We start from the raw sequence: 18163 nt of genomic DNA, 5'->3' as shown, positions 1-18163 counted from the left end.
TTTCTCACGTCAGCCAGACCCCGACTTCCAAAATTCCCCTTTCAGAGGGACTCTCTTCTCAGTCACAGAATACAAGCTTCACAAGACCAAGAATTGAGCAACTGCCTTTTAAATAGCTATCGAGCTGAACTTACCAGAAGGAAAACAAATGAGAAGACGTGATTCGAGGATAGGATTTTAGGAGAGAGTTCATGCGTTTTGAAGTCCGACTCGTTGGCTGAACGGTCAGCGTACTGGCCTTCGGTTCAGAGGGTCCCGGGTTCGATTCCAGGCCGGGTCGGGGATTTTAACCTTACTTGGTTAATTCCAATGGCACGTGGGCTGGGTGTATGTGTCGTCTTCATCATCATTTCATCCTCATCACGACGCGCAGGTCGCCTACGGGTGTCAAATAGAAAGACCTGCACCTGGCGAGCCGAACCCGCCCTGGGATATCCCGGCACTAAAAGCCATACGACATTTCATGCGTTTTGAAGTAGGCTGTTCTACAGTAGAGTTGGCAGATGATTTGAATAGCCAGAGGGGCCTAACACAGGTTCAAAGACAAATCTGAATCTGTTAGACAGTGGAGTGGCATGTGCATCTTTAAGCATGCATGTTGTAACTTGCTCCTTTCAGTTTCGACTCGATCACTCGAGTTGATCGAAGTTTCGTCAGATTCAAAATGGCAGCCAAAGTCATTCCTCACAGTCGCACATGTCGAGTTTAACTGCTAGAGTGTGACCAGAACATAATGTTTCATAATCCACTGGTGAAAGCCTCTGTGGCTCAGGCCTCTCACTGCTGGGTTCTGTGGTTCAAATCCCGGTCACTCCATGTGAGATTTGTGCTGGTCAAAGCGGAGGTGGGACAAGTTTTTCTCCGGGTACTCCGGTTTTCCCTGTTATCTTTCATTCCAGCAACACTCTGCACTATCATTTCATTTCATCTATCAGTCGTTAATCATTGCCCCAGAGGAGTGTGACAGGCCTCGGCAGCCGGCACAATTCCTATCCTCGCTGCAAGATGGGGGCTTCATTCATTCCATCCCTGACCTGGTCACTGACTGGAAAACAGGTTGTAGGTTTTAATTTTTTCAACCCAATGGTCCAAAATAAAAGGCTTCTACTAACATTTGTTTTAGAAAGAGCATGATATCCAATAATACCTGGTTATTTTTATGGTCACCCATGCAAGTTTTCATATTTATTGTCTGGTGTTTTTCTCACCTTTGCTGTTACAGTATTTTATAAGGCCCAGAGGAAAATGTTTTCATGTTTTCTCTCTCGTGTTTTAATACTCTCCTTTCATCTTTAGAAATGGTACCTGCAGATACACAATGTAAAATAACCTCATGTTTGCAAAAAATTGTATCTAGTGTTTCCATATCCCTGTTCGATAGTTTTATTGATATATTCAGTAGTATATTTTCTCACTTAACATGTTATTTTTCCTTGTCCCCTGCAGAAATGTCTTAACGAACTTTTACTGCACTTGGTTGAAGGAGGAGTTTGACGATTCTTATAAAGCTTCTTAACATCTTAAGTTAAGGCATAGGGTCACTGATGCTGAAGCTCCATGTAGTGCAATAGCATTCATAAGTCTTATGACATAGCGTGTTCGACCTCTAAAGGACGGCATGCAAACACAGATGATTCAACTATAGTGTGAAGGAGTGGAGGGGAGTTGCAGTGTTGACTACAACGCAGCAGAGTCAGCATGTCTAAGTACAGTGTGTTATGAACTGAAGGCTGAACACTGCCAAACAACATACTGCAATGTAGGATTGGGAAGAAGCTAGAAAACTGTGAATGAATCAGCACTGTGCAATAAATTAGATGGCATTCAAAAGTTTGCCTGGTGTTGAAGTGGGAGACCATAGAAAACCACTTCAACAGTGACCAGTTACGATACCTATGATTGATTACATAAAATCAGCTTCATGGTCCGTATCGCACTTCAATAGATTCACAACTAAGTATTTATTTATCGACTAGGTGGAAAAATAAATAAATACTTAGTTGTGAACCTATGATTGAGTGCTTCCCATTCCCATCCCTCCAACCAATCTTAAGTTCTTGGTTCCACTGGGAATCCGTTCTTGTACAACCAGGTAGAAAGTAACCATGCAAACTCCTAGTAGACCACAGTGATAGAAAAGATGTAGGCTAGTGTAGTTGCGAGCACCACAAGTTGAGAGAGCTTTACAGTTGGTGGTCAATGTCGCTGGTATGTTTTTGACAAAACCATGTGTCTGAATTGGTTAGGTCTGCCTGGTGACAAGACCATTGGGTAAGGGGCTAGAGCCCTGTAATAAAATAATTAAAGGCAAAATCGCTAACGCCATAACACAAACGTAGGAAACTCCAACAGAGACCAACAGAACAATAAGCAACAGAGGTAACGAATAACAATAGACACAGGGGACTTAACAATGTGCTATGATAGTATTGTTCTGAACAATTGAAATGTGAGAGAAAGGCATTCCTTCCACACATCCCAGAAATTGCAGAGATTATTGACAAGGTTTAAAAATGTCACAATATCAAGACCACCTTTAGAATACACACGCACGCACGCACGCACGCACGCACGCACGCACACACACACACACACACACACACATTATCTGCACACTTTTTAGCGATAGATTTACACCCTAGTGCTGAAGCAGTCGACCTTGGCAACCTTTGAAACACAAACTATGAATCGCTTATGCATCACTGTGCGACATCTGGCGTACACCTTACGTACTAGTAATATTGTTATTTACACAGCAAAGCCAAACTATAGAATTCACTCTAGGAATAAGATTCACATCGAGAAATGTTATATAATGTTATATAATGTGTGTGTGACACAGTTGTTGGCTTAAGATAACAAAGGTTTAGAAAATTCATATTGTAACGTGTTGGCGGGGTAAATAAAGAAATAAATGAGTACAGAACCTGGTAGTGACTTAGTTCTAAGATTTTTTTAACTAAGCACTACAATTACACACACACACACACGCGCGCGCGCGCGCGATAGCCGAGCTTACAACTTACACAACTACATGGTTACACACTTACACGGCTCGCTCTCTCTCTTAGTTTCTCATGTCCCATCTACAATGACACACACACACACGCACACACAGTACACTCTCTCAGCCACTCAGTCACACTCGTTAGCGCTGTCACGGTCCACAGCCTACACGTCAGTCTCGCAGGTTGGGATAGTATCCGCTGTTCACTCAACCCGTCGGCACCCAGTGTTCCCTTCGCGCTGCTCCAGAACAGCCAAGGTTCTTCTCCAGCCGGCACACGACATCAGGGAAACAGGAACGAGTCCTCGGCTCCAACAGGCTGACATCTCAGCTCCAGCGAACTCAGTCTCACTCTCACTCCTGCAGGCAGGTCGTTCCTCTCTTATAAATCTGCGCTGGCCCTTCTAGAATAGTCCGGATGCTCGATGGATCCAGGCATCTCGCGAGATGGAACACTCCAGATTAATCGTGGAGTCATTTCCATACTCCTCTGTTACGGACCACGGGCGGAAGCGAGGGGCTGGCCTAGCACTTAAGTGCTGCTTGTGATTGGCGTGATTGAAGCGTAAGGGGTGGGCCTGTACGGTGCCGGGCCGGGCCCATTGCCAGTTGGCATGGCGGACACTATAACCATTACAATATCGATCGACCCTATTATCGATTCAATTCAGATTCCATTCATTTGGCAGTACTAACGGAACTGGGAGAGCTCACTCCTTATTCCTCAAACCCGTACACAAATCTATCGCTAAAAAGTGTGCAGATAATACATAGATACATAGATACATACATACATACACTTAAGAAAATGGAAATTGCATTACTATGAATGCATTGGTTGTTTGTGTTGATTTTCAAGATATGGAATGATGCCATATAGGTATGTAAACGAACAAAGTTTCAGACCCATTGGATTGTTGCTACAGGTCTCCCCACGTGATCGATCGCGGAGGAATCAACTCCAGTATACGGACTCTGGTGGAGCGTAGTTGACTTGCAGTCTGTGCAGTGAAATGTTCCCTGTCAAACATGCCTCGGCGACAGAGAAGAGCATGCTATCAACAACTGTAGCTGTTTGAGAGGGCTCGGATAATTGGGCTGTGTGAGGCTGGATTATCGCTAAGGACTGTCGCTGCACGTGTTGGCCAACAGGCATCTATGGTACAACGTGTATGGCAGCAGTGGTCAAATGATGGTATCCACACTCATAGACCTGGCACAGACCCAGTGCGACAGACAACTGTGAGAGAGGATCGCCGCATCATTTGGATGGCCCGGATGGAACCCCATGCAACAGCAGCGCAAATTTGAGCAGCTGTAGCACCCCACATTATAAAACAAACAGTTGGTAATTGCCTGCGTGCAGCTGGCTTACGGGCCCGTGTCCCTGCAGAAGGTGTTCCATTGATCCCACAACAGCGACGTGTAAGGCTGGCCTGGTGTCGAGAAAGATCGACGTGGATCAACGAATGGCATAGAGTCGCCTTTAGTGATGAATCACGCTTCTGTCTTGCCCACAATGATCGCCGGAATCGTGTGCGCCGACGTACTGGGGAGAGGGGCCGCCTAGATCTTATTGTTGAGAGGCACACAGGGCCAACACCAAGCATTATGGTCTGGGGAGCTATTGGCTTTAATGTGAAATCACAATTAGTGCTTGTTGAGGGCACTATGACTGCTCGACAGTACATTGATAGGGTACTCAATCCAGTGGTTGTCCCTATGATGGCAAACATTGCTAATGGGATGTTTCAGCAGGACAGTGCCTGGGTTCACACTTCACGCATCTCCAGAGAAGCTCTCCACGACATCACAACCTTAGAATGGCCCACCAAATCCCCAGACCTCAGTCCTATTGAGCATGTGTGGCACATGATGGGTCGACAACTGGCCAACCGTCCTCAGCCACCCACAACTCTGGAACAACTGACCCATGCAGTGCAGCAAGCATGGGCCACAATTCCTCAGGAAGTGATCCAGGGCCTTATTGACTCCATACCTTGACGAATTCATCAATGTATTGCAGCTCGTGGTGGGCTCATCCTGTATTGATTGTTGTCCAAACTTGTGGTCAGAGGGACCTCAAAGTGTAATCATCGAATCACAACCGAACACTCGTCCTGCATGTTCAATTGCAACAATGTAGCACCACTCCTGGGTGTTGCAATTTCCACTTTCTTCAGTGTACATACATACATCATTATAGACCATTATGCCTTTCAGCGTTCAGTCTGCAAGCCTCTGTGAAATTACTAAATGTTGCCACAATCCTCTATTTGCAACTAGTGTTGTGGCCTCATTTAGTTCTATACCTCTTACCTTTAAACCATTAGAAACTGAGTCTAACCATTGTCGTCTTGGTCTCCCTCTACTCCATTATTCTCTTAGGTAATCTATCCTCCTCCATTCACCTCACATGACCCCACCGCTAAACCCGGTTTAAGCATACAGCTTCATCCATCGAGTTCATTCCCAACTTAGCCTTTATCTCTTCATTCCAAGTACCCTCCTACCATTGTTCTAACCTATTTGTACCAGCAATCATTCTTGCTACTTTTATGCCTTCTAACTTCTGAATAAGATATCCTGAGTCCACCCAGCTCTTGCTCCCATAAAGCAAAGTTGGTCTGAAAACAGAGTCACTAAGAAAATATCCCAGCAGTTACACTCTGCTAAGTAACCCCAGAACCCAGACTTGTACCAAATTCCATGTTGGGGCAGAAAGGTTTATATGAAGACCACCAACACCAGGCTGAAATGGCAGTGACACTATTGAAAAATCTGTAATGGCATCATGAAATGGAAGTTCTAGCTACCAGCTATCAGTATCACATTCATCTCTTCCAGAAAGCTGAAGAAATAATTAAACATGACACACTTTGAACAGGAAAGAAGTTGGCTAAAAATTAGCACTAGATGACAGAAGAGTGGATGTGCTAGGTCACATTGTGTAAGTCATGAAAACAGCAATATGTTACAAGGGTAAGTTGATGTTGATAGCTTCCTTGTTGCTATGAAACTATGGCACCCAGTGTTTACAACTTTCTGTCTTTACCTTTAGGGCTTTTTCCTGGCCTTTCATCACCATCACTTACAAATATTTATCCCTGCCTAGGTACATGGAAACAGGCTTCGTGGAGCACTGATATCTTTCACCCTCTATTGTCTTTCTTCAGAGATGGTATGGATTGTATTGACTATCGTGAGGTGGGTGGATAGGTAGGTCTAGTGTTACCCTACCCCTCTCAAAAGAAATAAGCCCAGAGCTCACGTCATTTCATCTTGACAAGGACTACACACTTGTCAGTAGATATAGGCCATCAAAGTCTCTACCAGTAGAAGTAATTTTTCTTGTGGTTCAACAGAATGGTAAATTTTAACTCAATTGCTGCTTTCAGTCTGAGAGTATATCAGGGTCTTCTTTGAATGGTACAAGCTTCATTGATTGCATATCATTTCAGATAACAGTGTTCCGGATAACGGAGCGCCCTGACTGGAAGAGACAAGAGCTGGACCAGACTATTCTGACAGCTTTGTTCACGAGTCAACATCTGACACCTACCGAACAATTGAGTCTGGCCCTGACGTGGAACCGAGTGGACATAGCTCGGTCGGAGATCTTCGTGTATGGCCAGGAGTGGCCTCAAGGTAGGGCTCATACCCACAGGCAGGTGCACAAACCTGTCAACATAAAGTTTACCAGTAAAACAGAAATTCTAGAATTATGCATTGTAAAATATCATAGTTTTAATTAATCACTTGTATTAAGATCAATCAATCTATCAATCAATCAATTAGTCATATGAGGCAGTCCATTCCAAAACTCACCTTATCCACCGTGAGTGATTTTGAAGAAGAAGCCAAAAACATAATTTTGTAATGCAAGACTCATTTATTTAATTGTATTATCATGCGTTCAAGTCCAAGGTCAGAGGGCCAGCTTATTAACCCTTTTGCACTCAGCCTATATGCAAGGGTTTGCTCGAAGCAGCTCAAACTAATTTTTGTGATTTTGCAACCAAATTACAAAAAATCAACACGTAAATAGTTTAATATATATTAAAATAAAATAAATCACACTAATATAGTAAACTATGAGTATTTCATAAATGAATATACCTTGGATGTATTATTGGTAAAGCTAAAAAAACTATTCAGCTTTGAAAATAATTTGTGAAAAATAAATAATGATTTTTAATAAAAGAAAGATCAGACATTATTGCATCTTTATTCTTTACTCTTAAACCTGAAAGAAAGAACATTTAATTCTGATTAATTTGATATCAATATGATGTGTGTGCTGCAATTCCCTCATGAAGTATGGCACAAAGTTTTTCACTGTACACGTAACTGTCATTGATGTCAGATTCTTCATGGTTCAATGCACAGTGTGCGAAAATCTTCAGGGGTAAAATCATCACTTTCCACATGACAGGAATCACTTTTGACAAAAAGTTGCCATTACTGTCTAAATCTTCTGAATATTCAAGGATTTCAGCCTTGAACATGGCCCAGCCATTGCGAGAAACAGATGATGCAAGCACTTGCTACAACGGTGTAATGAGAAGATTATAGTTCAGGAAGTGCAGCGAACACACGATATACCAAAGAAACAAAATGAACTCTAAACTAAACTGATAACAAGACCATATTGTTGTATTCATAAGCCAACTAGAAACAGGTCCACGCTTCGAACAACCACAACATAAACATTCACAATCAACAGAATTCATTTGTCGAAAATAAAAATATTTCGTAGGGCTGCTCGATGTATCTGTTGAGTAAAATGCAAATTCAGTGCTTTAAGTTACTGTCACGATCATCTGTTACCAGTTAATAGCCACACAAATGATCAGGATCCCTAAATAGGACAGAGCCGATGTATCGGCGCCGTGAACATTCTCCCTTTAAGCTCTCGCACCGATAGATCGGCTGAGTGCAAGAGTGTTAAGGAATTATAATTAGTAGTACGTTAATGAACAACTGATTTAATCTTTACCGTCTGCCAGATAATGGAAAAATGCTACAAACACAACCAAGATTTGTGGTTAGCCCTTCTGGATATCAAGAAAGCATTTGATGCTGTGAACGGAGAGAAGGTGTGGGAAACACTGAAGAAAATTGGAATACAGGATGACATGATACACAGGATCAAGAATTTGTATGAAGATACCCGCAGTAAAGTCAAAACACCTGTAGGAATGACTGAAATATTTAATATAAAATCTGGGTTAAGACAGGGTGATGTTTTGTCTCCTTTTCTTTTCATCACTGCAATGAACGAGATTCCGAGAAAAGTTCACCAAACCATTGGAGGTAAGAAAATGAAAGTTATCTTGTTCGCTGAAGATATATGCTTGTGAGGAGACTCTAAAGAAGACCTTCAAGAGCAAATAAACTCCTGGACAGTAGCTGCTGAAGTATATGGACTCATCTTCAGCCAAGAGAAAAGTGAGGTTATGGTCATGAAAAGATATGGACAACCAGTGGGGCACATTGAAATGGAGGGGAAACAGCTTCAGATGAACCATCACTTCAAATATCTTGGAAGTGTTATCTCTGATGCTGGTTCTATAGGCAAGGAAATTTCCCACAGAATTCAGACAGGTAGCAACTTCTACAAAAAAAGTTAAAGACATAATATGGAACAAGAAAATAACAACAAAATGTAAGAGTCATCATATATGAAGCCTATTACGTACCAATCCTGACCTATGGTTGCGAAACATGGACCATGAGCAATAAAGATGTTAGTAGAATCCAGGCAGCAGAAATGAGATTTGTCCGTAGCATGATCAGTTAAACACGCAAGCAGGCTCAAGTTGTAAGACTGCAGGACAGAATAACAGCGCAGCAACTGAGATGGTATGGACGTATGCAACGCATGGAAGATAACAGATTACCGAAACAAATGTATGATCTAAAACTTGAAGACAAAAGACCACGAGGGCGACCAAGACTCAGGTACAAGGACATGGTGAAGATTGACATTGAACAGCGAGGACATACTTTGGAAAGCATCGAAGAAGGAGAGAAGTTCACAAATCGGAACTGGTGGAGAAGCCTCGTTCACCGACCCCTCGCTTAAGATGGAACGATGTGGGATATGTATGTATGTATGTAGTACGTCAGTAAATTAAGTTTGTATTTTGGATAAGATGAGTTTTGGACCATCCAATGAGAAAATTAAATATTTTACCTTGTCTTTTCCACACAGGTTCCTTACATTGTGGTAGAAGGTATTTTCTGCTTGTACCTTCTGCTGATCTCCTTATCCAACCTTGCATCTTCCACTCCCAAATATTTGAAGTATTCAACAACTGATACTAGCGATCCCTTGTCATCACCGCTCTTCTCTTCTTCATACCATATTTCTCAATATTAAAGCCTCTAGTTGGATTTGCAGTCCCCAGATCACTAGGTCATCTGCAAACATCATATCCCCTCCGTATCTTGCCTTTGTTTCCTTTAGAATTTCATCCATAACGGAGACAATACACTTCCCTGTCTTAGTCCAGTTTGGTTTCTAAACTAATCTGGTCACCCCACTCAAGTCTGGACACAACTGGAACAATTCTTATACATTGCTTTCACTAGTTCCCTTGATCCTTCCACATCCTTTTCTTTCCAGGGTTTTCCATTCCTTTTCTCTATTAACCCATTAGTGCATAGTGTCCAAAAAATGGGACATCATAAAAATAAAAATGTGTGAGATTTATGCATGGATTTAAGCCCATGATACTTTCTTGTGCTTCAGAAAGGCTGTAACTAACAAGAACCAAGATTACATCATTCTTTATCCTTACCATTCATTGTTGAATCACAGTTATTATAAGCATGGTGGCAAGATAGTACAGAGTTTTGTGCAACAGTCGAGATTTTTATTTATGAATTAACAAATATTTCCAATAATTGTAAATTTTGGTATGGGCCATATTGTTGACATTCCTATGAATCTATTGGCACAGAAAGATGTCAGTTATGTCTTATTATTGACGTGACAGAGGCTTGTAAATATAGCTGTCCTGAAAATCGGACGTTATGCACAGGGGGTCCTACTGTCTCAGGCATTTGTATCCCCTTACTAATTTGATGATGAGTGAAATATTGGATGTTTTGGAGGAAGAATCGACATTTGGAGAGGAGTAGCACATCAAACCTCCTGATGAAGGGTGTGGAATGGTTGATGATAATGACATTTGAGTACGAGGGTAATCTAAATTACGTAGGTAGAATTCTACATCTGAGTAAATGTGAAGAGCAAATTGCTTCAACAAAATATGAAAAAGGGAAGGATAGGTCCAGTGGAAGTCAAAATATTACTGAAGGTGTACAGATAGAACTGAAAAACCAGAAATCCATGCAAAAGGACGCTGCCATACGAAAATAAAGAGAGTCATACATAACATTCGGCCAGTACCCCTGTTTTTGGTATCCCTGATAGAAAATTCAAAAGCATTAGTAGGTCAAATTGTAACACAAAGGTTGTCGTTGATAGATAATGTATTAAACATTGCTGGAATACGTACAGAAAGGGACCTTTGGGTGATGCGCAAAGTTGTGAAATTCCGCTAGACTTCTTTCTCTGCCCGTGGCTATAGGATACCTTTCCAAGTGAATACAGCAATGTAAAATCAAAGGATGAAATAATTTGGACTTGGAGGAAGTGTAGTCCTACTGTCATTGATGCAGGTGGAACTGAATCAGACATGGGGCATACAATATTCTTTGACAACTTCTTTACATTCCTGAAATTGGTAAGATATCTGGCTTCAAAGGGAACAGTGCAACAGGGACATTTCAAGAAAACCAGACAGAGAAGTGCCCCCTTCAAAGAAAGGCAGAGAGGAAAAAGAAGGGGATCATACGACTGCAGCAATTTTGGTGGTGCGTTGTTGGTGCAGTGGAATGACAACAGTGTTATCACTGCTGGTATGAACTATAAACAGATAGAGATATGTAAGATAGGAAATTCTTAGATTTAAACAGATAGAGATAAGCGGTTCATCAACGTGGTTCAGCGTAAAAAAGGTATGCAAAGTCTCTGTACCGCAATGAAAGCTGTTCAAGTCCTATAGTTGTATCCGAAGAGTGGATCAGCTTGACTAGTCTGGACTTCACCCAAATTGTTCCTGTGGATATCATAATCAGTAAATACATACCTGTAAATAGCGTATACAGTACTGTGATAAGTCTTTAGCGTAAATTGTAGATCTACTTTACAGTATAAATTGGATAAGATAATCCAACTCTCTAACACTACCTAGCTTGCAACATTATTGTACAATATAATGCCGAGTAACTAGTGTTGTTGTACTAACCTGAGTGCATAGCATCTGATATATTGGACATCCTGTGTAAATATAACTATCATTTATATGAACTTTCTGATTGTTGGAATGTGTTTCTGCAATTATTTAGAGTGCAAATGTGTAGATAAATTGAAATAAAACACACAAAATTAACTTTATGCACTAATGGGTTAACACTATCGTATGCCTTCTCTAGATCAACGAATACCATCACCAGATCTTTTCCATATTCCCACTGTTTCTCCATCAGTACCATGTATATATATAACTGTGTACCAACTTGACTTGTACTGATTAGGAGGAACGCCCACTAGTGCTATATTCGTTCAGATTTTGTGTCGGTTAAGGTGAATTCTATCCATTTGATTAATTTTGGGTGGAGTCTGAAATTTCTTTTTTCAATATTGAAGGCCTATGAATACAGTCATATGCCTTCTTTAAATCTACAAAGGTTATTGTAAGAGGCTTGTTTTATTTCCTGTACTATGCCATGACTAATAATTAAAGTGCTGATCTGTATCATTAGATGATGCTTCCAGTAAGTAGTTTCTGAAACCCGATTTCTTCTTTGAAGGTGCTCTGGATGAAGCAATGATGCAAGCTCTAGAACATGACCGCACTGACTTTGTCAAATTGCTTCTAGAGAATGGAGTCAGCATGAGGAAGTTCCTTACGATGGCTCGTCTTGAAGAACTTTACAACACGGTAGGATACTAACCAGAAATACATAACTGAGGTTTTAAATAAACACTTGTGATGACTGTTTCTCCAAGTTTTAATAATTATGTCAGTTAAAATAAGTATATAAGTGTTTTTCTTGCCCACTTCAGAAAATATGAGAGAGGATGTCAGGAGATATAGGCCACATAACTGTTCCCCATGCTAAGTTGTTTTCATAACATACCGTCGTTTATATTGCAGGCTATTTCCCGTCTGCAAATTTCCACGTCTGGTGCCTATCTTCTGGGCAATTCAGTAAGTTAGACAACCCAGCACCTGCGCTCAGCCAGCTTTTTCCCCCACCTTAGTCCATCTCTAATAGTGAGATGGCCTGGGTTGAATAGTGCTTCTGCCAAAAACATAACTGTCATTTGAAACTGTTGCCAAGTGTTGACTGTAAAATATTAGACTTGATATGATCTTTTAAGTTTGTACAACGTTAATACATTCAGATTATTATGCTTTCATACGGAGTCTTGCCCAGTTTCCAAAGAATTTGACTTGGCACAAAGCCAAAAACATTGTCTAGATTTCTGGGCCTTGAAAGTTTCAGTTAAAGTGTTAAATATTGTTCTATGTTCTAGCTTGAATATCTCTTTTTTTTACAGAGTGGTCATAACCTTGAGGATTTTCATTTTAAGGACACATTTCTTGTTGATTTTATGCAGCATACCTTAGTACAAGTTTATGAGGTGGATTAGCTGAAGTTCAGAATATTAAACAACACATGACAATTATCTGTACATTATTAGGAAATTAATGAAGGTCTGTAAAATAGTGAAATTAAATTTGAAAAAGACAAGTTTGGAAGATAGCGACCAAACAGAAGTCACCCGGTTCAAATAACTGGGTTCTTGCATCACATCTGACCACACTACTATCATGATGAATATAAGCGCTAGAGTGGGCAAGCTCCACAGTACTGATCAGTTGGTCTTAGGATTGATGCCAGAGGAAACGAATTACTTCGTAACTGATAAGTATATGCACTATTTTTTTTTTTTTAAATTTATTTATTCAGGATCAGCAACAGCATAACGCCGAATTACAACGATCTGAGCTATGTACAATAGATATGAATCTAAAATTAAAGATATATAAATATTTAAAAAGGACACAAATATACACAGTGAAAACTGTACAATTCTATATAATATATTTTTACATAAACAACGTTATTAACAAAGAAAAATACATTTACAGTAAATACAGGAGCAGAACAGGAAAGAACAAGAAGGAAAATTAAGTTATGTTATAAATATCATGACAGAAGGAAGGAAACGTTACAAAGAGATCTAGGTTGTCGTTGATAGATAATGTATTAAACATTGCTGGAATACGTACCGAAAGGGACCTTCGGGTGAGAGAAAGCCGGGAGTAAGGAGTATGGAATAGGGTCTTCATTCTGGTATTACGGATGGGACGTGGAGGAGGAATAAGGAAGCTAAATCTGGAGACCTAAACAGAACATTAACTGCTTTGTATAACAGCTTTAGTTCGGCTACTTTCCTCCGAGCAGAAAGAGTCTTGAGGTTCAGTTTCCCAAGCACTTGGATAGTGCTTAGATTGCGACATGCAGGGACCCTGGCTCTGACAATAGGACAGAAAAAAGATTGTACACGGTCAAGGTGGCTGAGGTTTGAAGAAGCAGAAATGGACCAGACTGGAGAGGCGTATTCAACAATAGGTAAGATACAGGAGACGTAGAATGCTCTGTGGGCATTTACATCTGTGATGTCAGAAAACCTGTACAGTAAACCAAGGAGTGACATAACACGTGAGGTAACCCTGTTTATGTGCGAGACAAACAACAATTTACTGTCAAAATGCACTCCTAGGTCTTTTTGATTGTCAACAAGATCAATCGGTTGGTTCAGTAGGTGATATTCTTGTAGAACGGGGGATTTACGAAGTGTGAACGAAATGGTGGAACACTTGGAGGGATGAGGTTTAAGACGCCATGTAGTACACCGACCTGACAGTGAATCAAGTGCATTTTGCAATTGGATTGTATCTGTAGGAGAATCGATCTGCTTGAAGATTTTACAGTCATCAGCAAAGAGCAGTATTTCACATGAATGGTGGGAAACAGTATCGATAAGGTCATCAATAAACAGTGCAAAAAGAAGTGGACCAAGGACACTACCTTGCGGGACACCAGAGAGGGTGGTGGTGAGAGAAGAACTGCATCCATCAAGAACAACGCGCTGTAGTCTTTCGCTCAGAAAGCTATTAATTAGAGCTAGGAGTCTCCCATGCACGTTAAACCGTTCAGATAGTTGGTGTGCAAGAAGGGTGTGATCCACGGTATCGAAGGCATTCGCGATGTCGATATAGCATACATCAAGTTGAGAGCCTGCGTGGATGGCAGGCGTGGCATGGTGGAGGAGGATAGACAAGTTAGTTACGCAGGAGCTTCCAGGAAAGAAACCATGCTGCTGAGGGGATATATATGGAATTGTAAATGCAAGCAAATGCTGATGGATGATCCTTTCACAAATGATTGATAAAGCAGGTAATATAGAGACCGGGCGATAATTTGCAATATCCGACCTCTGTCCACCTTTAAGAACGGGTGTGATATACGCAAGTTTCCAGGAGCTCGGAAAGTAGCCGACTGAGAAGCACCGATTGAATATCACACTAATAGGGTATGAAAGAGTTACTGCTGTATTCTTAAGAAAGATAGGACTAAGACCATCAGGACAAGTGGGTTTATTTTCTGACAAAGACGAAAGTAGGGAGTACACTTCAGATTCAATGGTGGAAATATTACTGAGGCTATGGGAAGTAACAGGTTTGATTTTAGGAAAATCAGCATACTGTACAGGTTTAACAAAATTAGAGGTAAAATATTCATTGAATAATTCAGATCTATCTGCTCCACTGGCTACAGACTGGTCCCAGGTTACTACTTCCGGTATTCGTTTATTGTCTCTTCTGTTATTTATAAGTGACCAGAACCTTTTCCTGTTGTGTCTTAATTCAATGCAGGCTCTGTTAATATAGTCAGGGTAATCCCGCCTTAATAAGTACTTGTGGTGTTTGCGAAGGTCCGAGAATATTTTATAATTACTCTCGGAAGGCGCATTCTTCCATTGTCTCCAGGCTACCAATTTTTGTAGTTCAACACTTTTAGTATCACTCTTCTTCCATGGAAGGAATTTTCTGGACATCGAACGAGTAGGAATGAGGTCCCGAATCACAGCAAACGTCCAATCATAAAATAAGTCCACCACATCTTGAACTTCACCCACATGCAACAAATGCCATGGTAACAGGGACAGGGTACAATTCACAGTCTGCCAGTCAACTTTACGCCACACGGGCACAGAGCTCCTAAGGACAGGTCGATGACATCTCAGAGCACGGGGAGGGGTGAGAATGAAAGTTGCTTCAAAGGACTTGTGGTTGGAGTTTAAAATATTTCGTCCCTCAGAAACAGATGAGGGCTCGTTATAGGAAAGCAGGTAGTCAAGAAGACTATTTCAGCAGGTGTTTTCCAAGACATGCTGTTTGAAGTTCAGTCCAATAATATAGTGGTCCATATACCATTTGTCAAGGCTATTAGAAGGCTGACCTAATGAAGGGGAAATCCAGGAGACAGACAGATTAAAGTCTCCTAGTATGACAATGTTATCTTTGGAATGAACGGCTTTAAGCACAGAGGAAAGAAAAGCTTCAGAATAACTGAGATAAGAACGAGGTGGTCTATAGAAACATGCAAATAGATATTTTATGTTATGAAATGTAACTTCAACCCAAACAGCTTCACAGTCATTCATCAGGTCGGAGCGTAGGGTCGCATGCCATTTAGATTTGACTGCGATTAAAACACCCCCTCCCTGGGATCCTGTTCTACAATTGGCCCTGAATAAGGAAAACTCTTTTGAGAGTGGGATTTCAGAGTCTAACACAAAATCCGTCAACCAAGTTTCACTTAAGGTGATAACGTCGAAAGCAGGCTAATTCTTGAACATGAAGTTCACAGTCTGTAATCTTATTTTTTATGGACCTGATATTTTAACAGTACACAGAGAACTCATTATTTGTTGTCGGCCCAGGGTTAATTTGCACATCACCAGACAGGAGTAACAGTCTTAGTAAGAAACTTAACGGGGAACGGCGCGCATGACAGCGTAATTTCAACGAATCGTGGGTCGATGTTGGGACCTTAAGAAAACAAGACAGGTTAGCCATCGGTAAGGAAGGAAAATAAAACTTACGATCCGAAGTTAACCAGACTCCTGCCTGTGAGAGGGCGAAGGAAGTTTCCATGTTCCATTGCGTACCTGCAGGTGGATCACTCGCAGCAGTTGAGGACACTGGCCCCGTAGTGTGCGTAAGCTTGTCACACCCCGACCACGTGGCGCACAAACACAATCTCATTGCTTTCACCATTATATCGTCACACATCGCCAACTCACTACACTCCACATCACCACTAAATTCCTCGGAAGAAATTCCAACACAATTCGAGACAGCATATCCTTGATTAACCACACATATTACTAAAGTAGCACAGAGGACAGCCATACTGAGATATTCACAATGAGAGATTACAATTAAAATACCATGACAGGGTACAATGGAAGAAATCATTCATGGAAATAAGAGCTACGGCCTTCATCACATGTTGGGGAAAGTGCAGGTTACTGGAATACACATATACAGATAAATAACACATAATCCCCAGCATATTGAAATAAACACCCATGAACTATTTAAAGGTAATACAGTAGAAGTCTGCTATAGCAAGTATTCATAACAACGAAAAATTCACTCGCTATAGTGGATTGTTGTTATATCCGATTTTTTGTAAAAGTCACTAAAACCCCCATACACATTAAAATTGGTATGAAATGGCAATCAGTTTGTTCAAAACTTACGTTTTCGCAGATGATATCCACACTACAGCTTACTTGTTTGTTATTTTTTGAAACTGAGACGAGTACATCGGATGCCACTACTACGTGAGAATATCTGATTTCAAATAAGAATACTAACTAACTCCACACATACATGATCAGCTGTTTTATGTTAATGATCACACTAAATAAAACACAAACTCGTAGTGAAGGACCCTACGTCATATGAATAACACAAAATCCCCCAAAAACTTATATCTACACTGAATCTACTGCAGGGGAAACAGAACCCCTGCTTCAAGCATGACAACCACATGGAACTGAATCCACAAATCAAAAATTATTATAACCACAAACCAAAATTTTCGTTGCCAAAATATACAATAAACACAATTCACATATAATAACAGAATACATCCAGCATGAATATCAATCAGGAAATCCCAAGTCCATTGACCTGGGTGGGGCAGGAAATCCCAAGTCCCTTGACCTGGTCGAGAGTCGAAGTGATGTTCATTGAGATATTTCTTTACAGTGACCTGAAAATCCCTACCTTTAATCAGAGTACTATAAATGATGTTAAATCTTTAAATATGTATGTGCTGTTGTCTAACTGATCAATTTGAATTAAATAATAAATTACATCATAACTCTCCTTTGATGACCCTATTTCAACGGGGTTTATTCTTTAACATGAAAGGCAGAGCAGTGGAGAAATCTCATCTTGGAACATAACACATCTATTTCCTTTGTGCCTGAGCGGTATAACTGTCAACACTCAACATTATCTCCATGTTCTTGGCAAGCTCATCTAATCTCTCCCAAATAGCACTCCATATAATTCAGCCTTCACTGGACTTTTATAACCAAAATTATTCCTTGCATTCTATATGTCAGAATACACAATGTCTTGCCTTCAGTCATCATATCCACTGATTCAGATCTCACCAGAATTCACACTATTATTCATCGAGAACACTTAATCTCTTTACATTCAAATATACTTGACGATATCTCGTTCTACATTATTGTTGGTTCACTTCCACTCACTAGCTTTCTGAGTGTTAAGTATCCTATCTCAAACAAGGCTAAAAAATAAACTTAAGGATGAAATATTAAGAAAAATATAAATTAACTCGCAGCACATATCATTACACAAGCCTGGCAAAATCAAATCACTTATCGATGAACAAAAACTCTAATTGTTCACTATAATGTTCATTGATGGTTGCTGGTTCAAATCCGCAGCACAATAA

The 18163-nt window shown here is 40.6% G+C and overlaps 1 protein-coding gene across 2 annotated transcripts in view; it reads left to right on the top strand.

Annotated features, from left to right (window-relative positions):
- Window positions 1-18163, top strand: part of Trpm (transient receptor potential cation channel, subfamily M) — an 819353-nt gene that overhangs the window by 603085 nt on the left and 198105 nt on the right. For both annotated transcript variants that reach the window (XM_067146725.2, XM_067146726.2), the window contains exons 9-10: window positions 6469-6655; window positions 11894-12024. In XM_067146725.2, coding sequence (XP_067002826.1) covers window positions 6469-6655; window positions 11894-12024 — 318 coding nt within the window. The remainder of the gene's footprint in view (window positions 1-6468; window positions 6656-11893; window positions 12025-18163) is intronic.

Source organism: Anabrus simplex, chromosome 5 (genome assembly GCF_040414725.1).
Source record: "Anabrus simplex isolate iqAnaSimp1 chromosome 5, ASM4041472v1, whole genome shotgun sequence".
NCBI classification, from domain to species: domain Eukaryota; kingdom Metazoa; phylum Arthropoda; class Insecta; order Orthoptera; family Tettigoniidae; genus Anabrus; species Anabrus simplex.
Note: the sequence above shows the minus strand (reverse complement) of the source record. Positions and strands in the feature narration are given on the sequence as shown.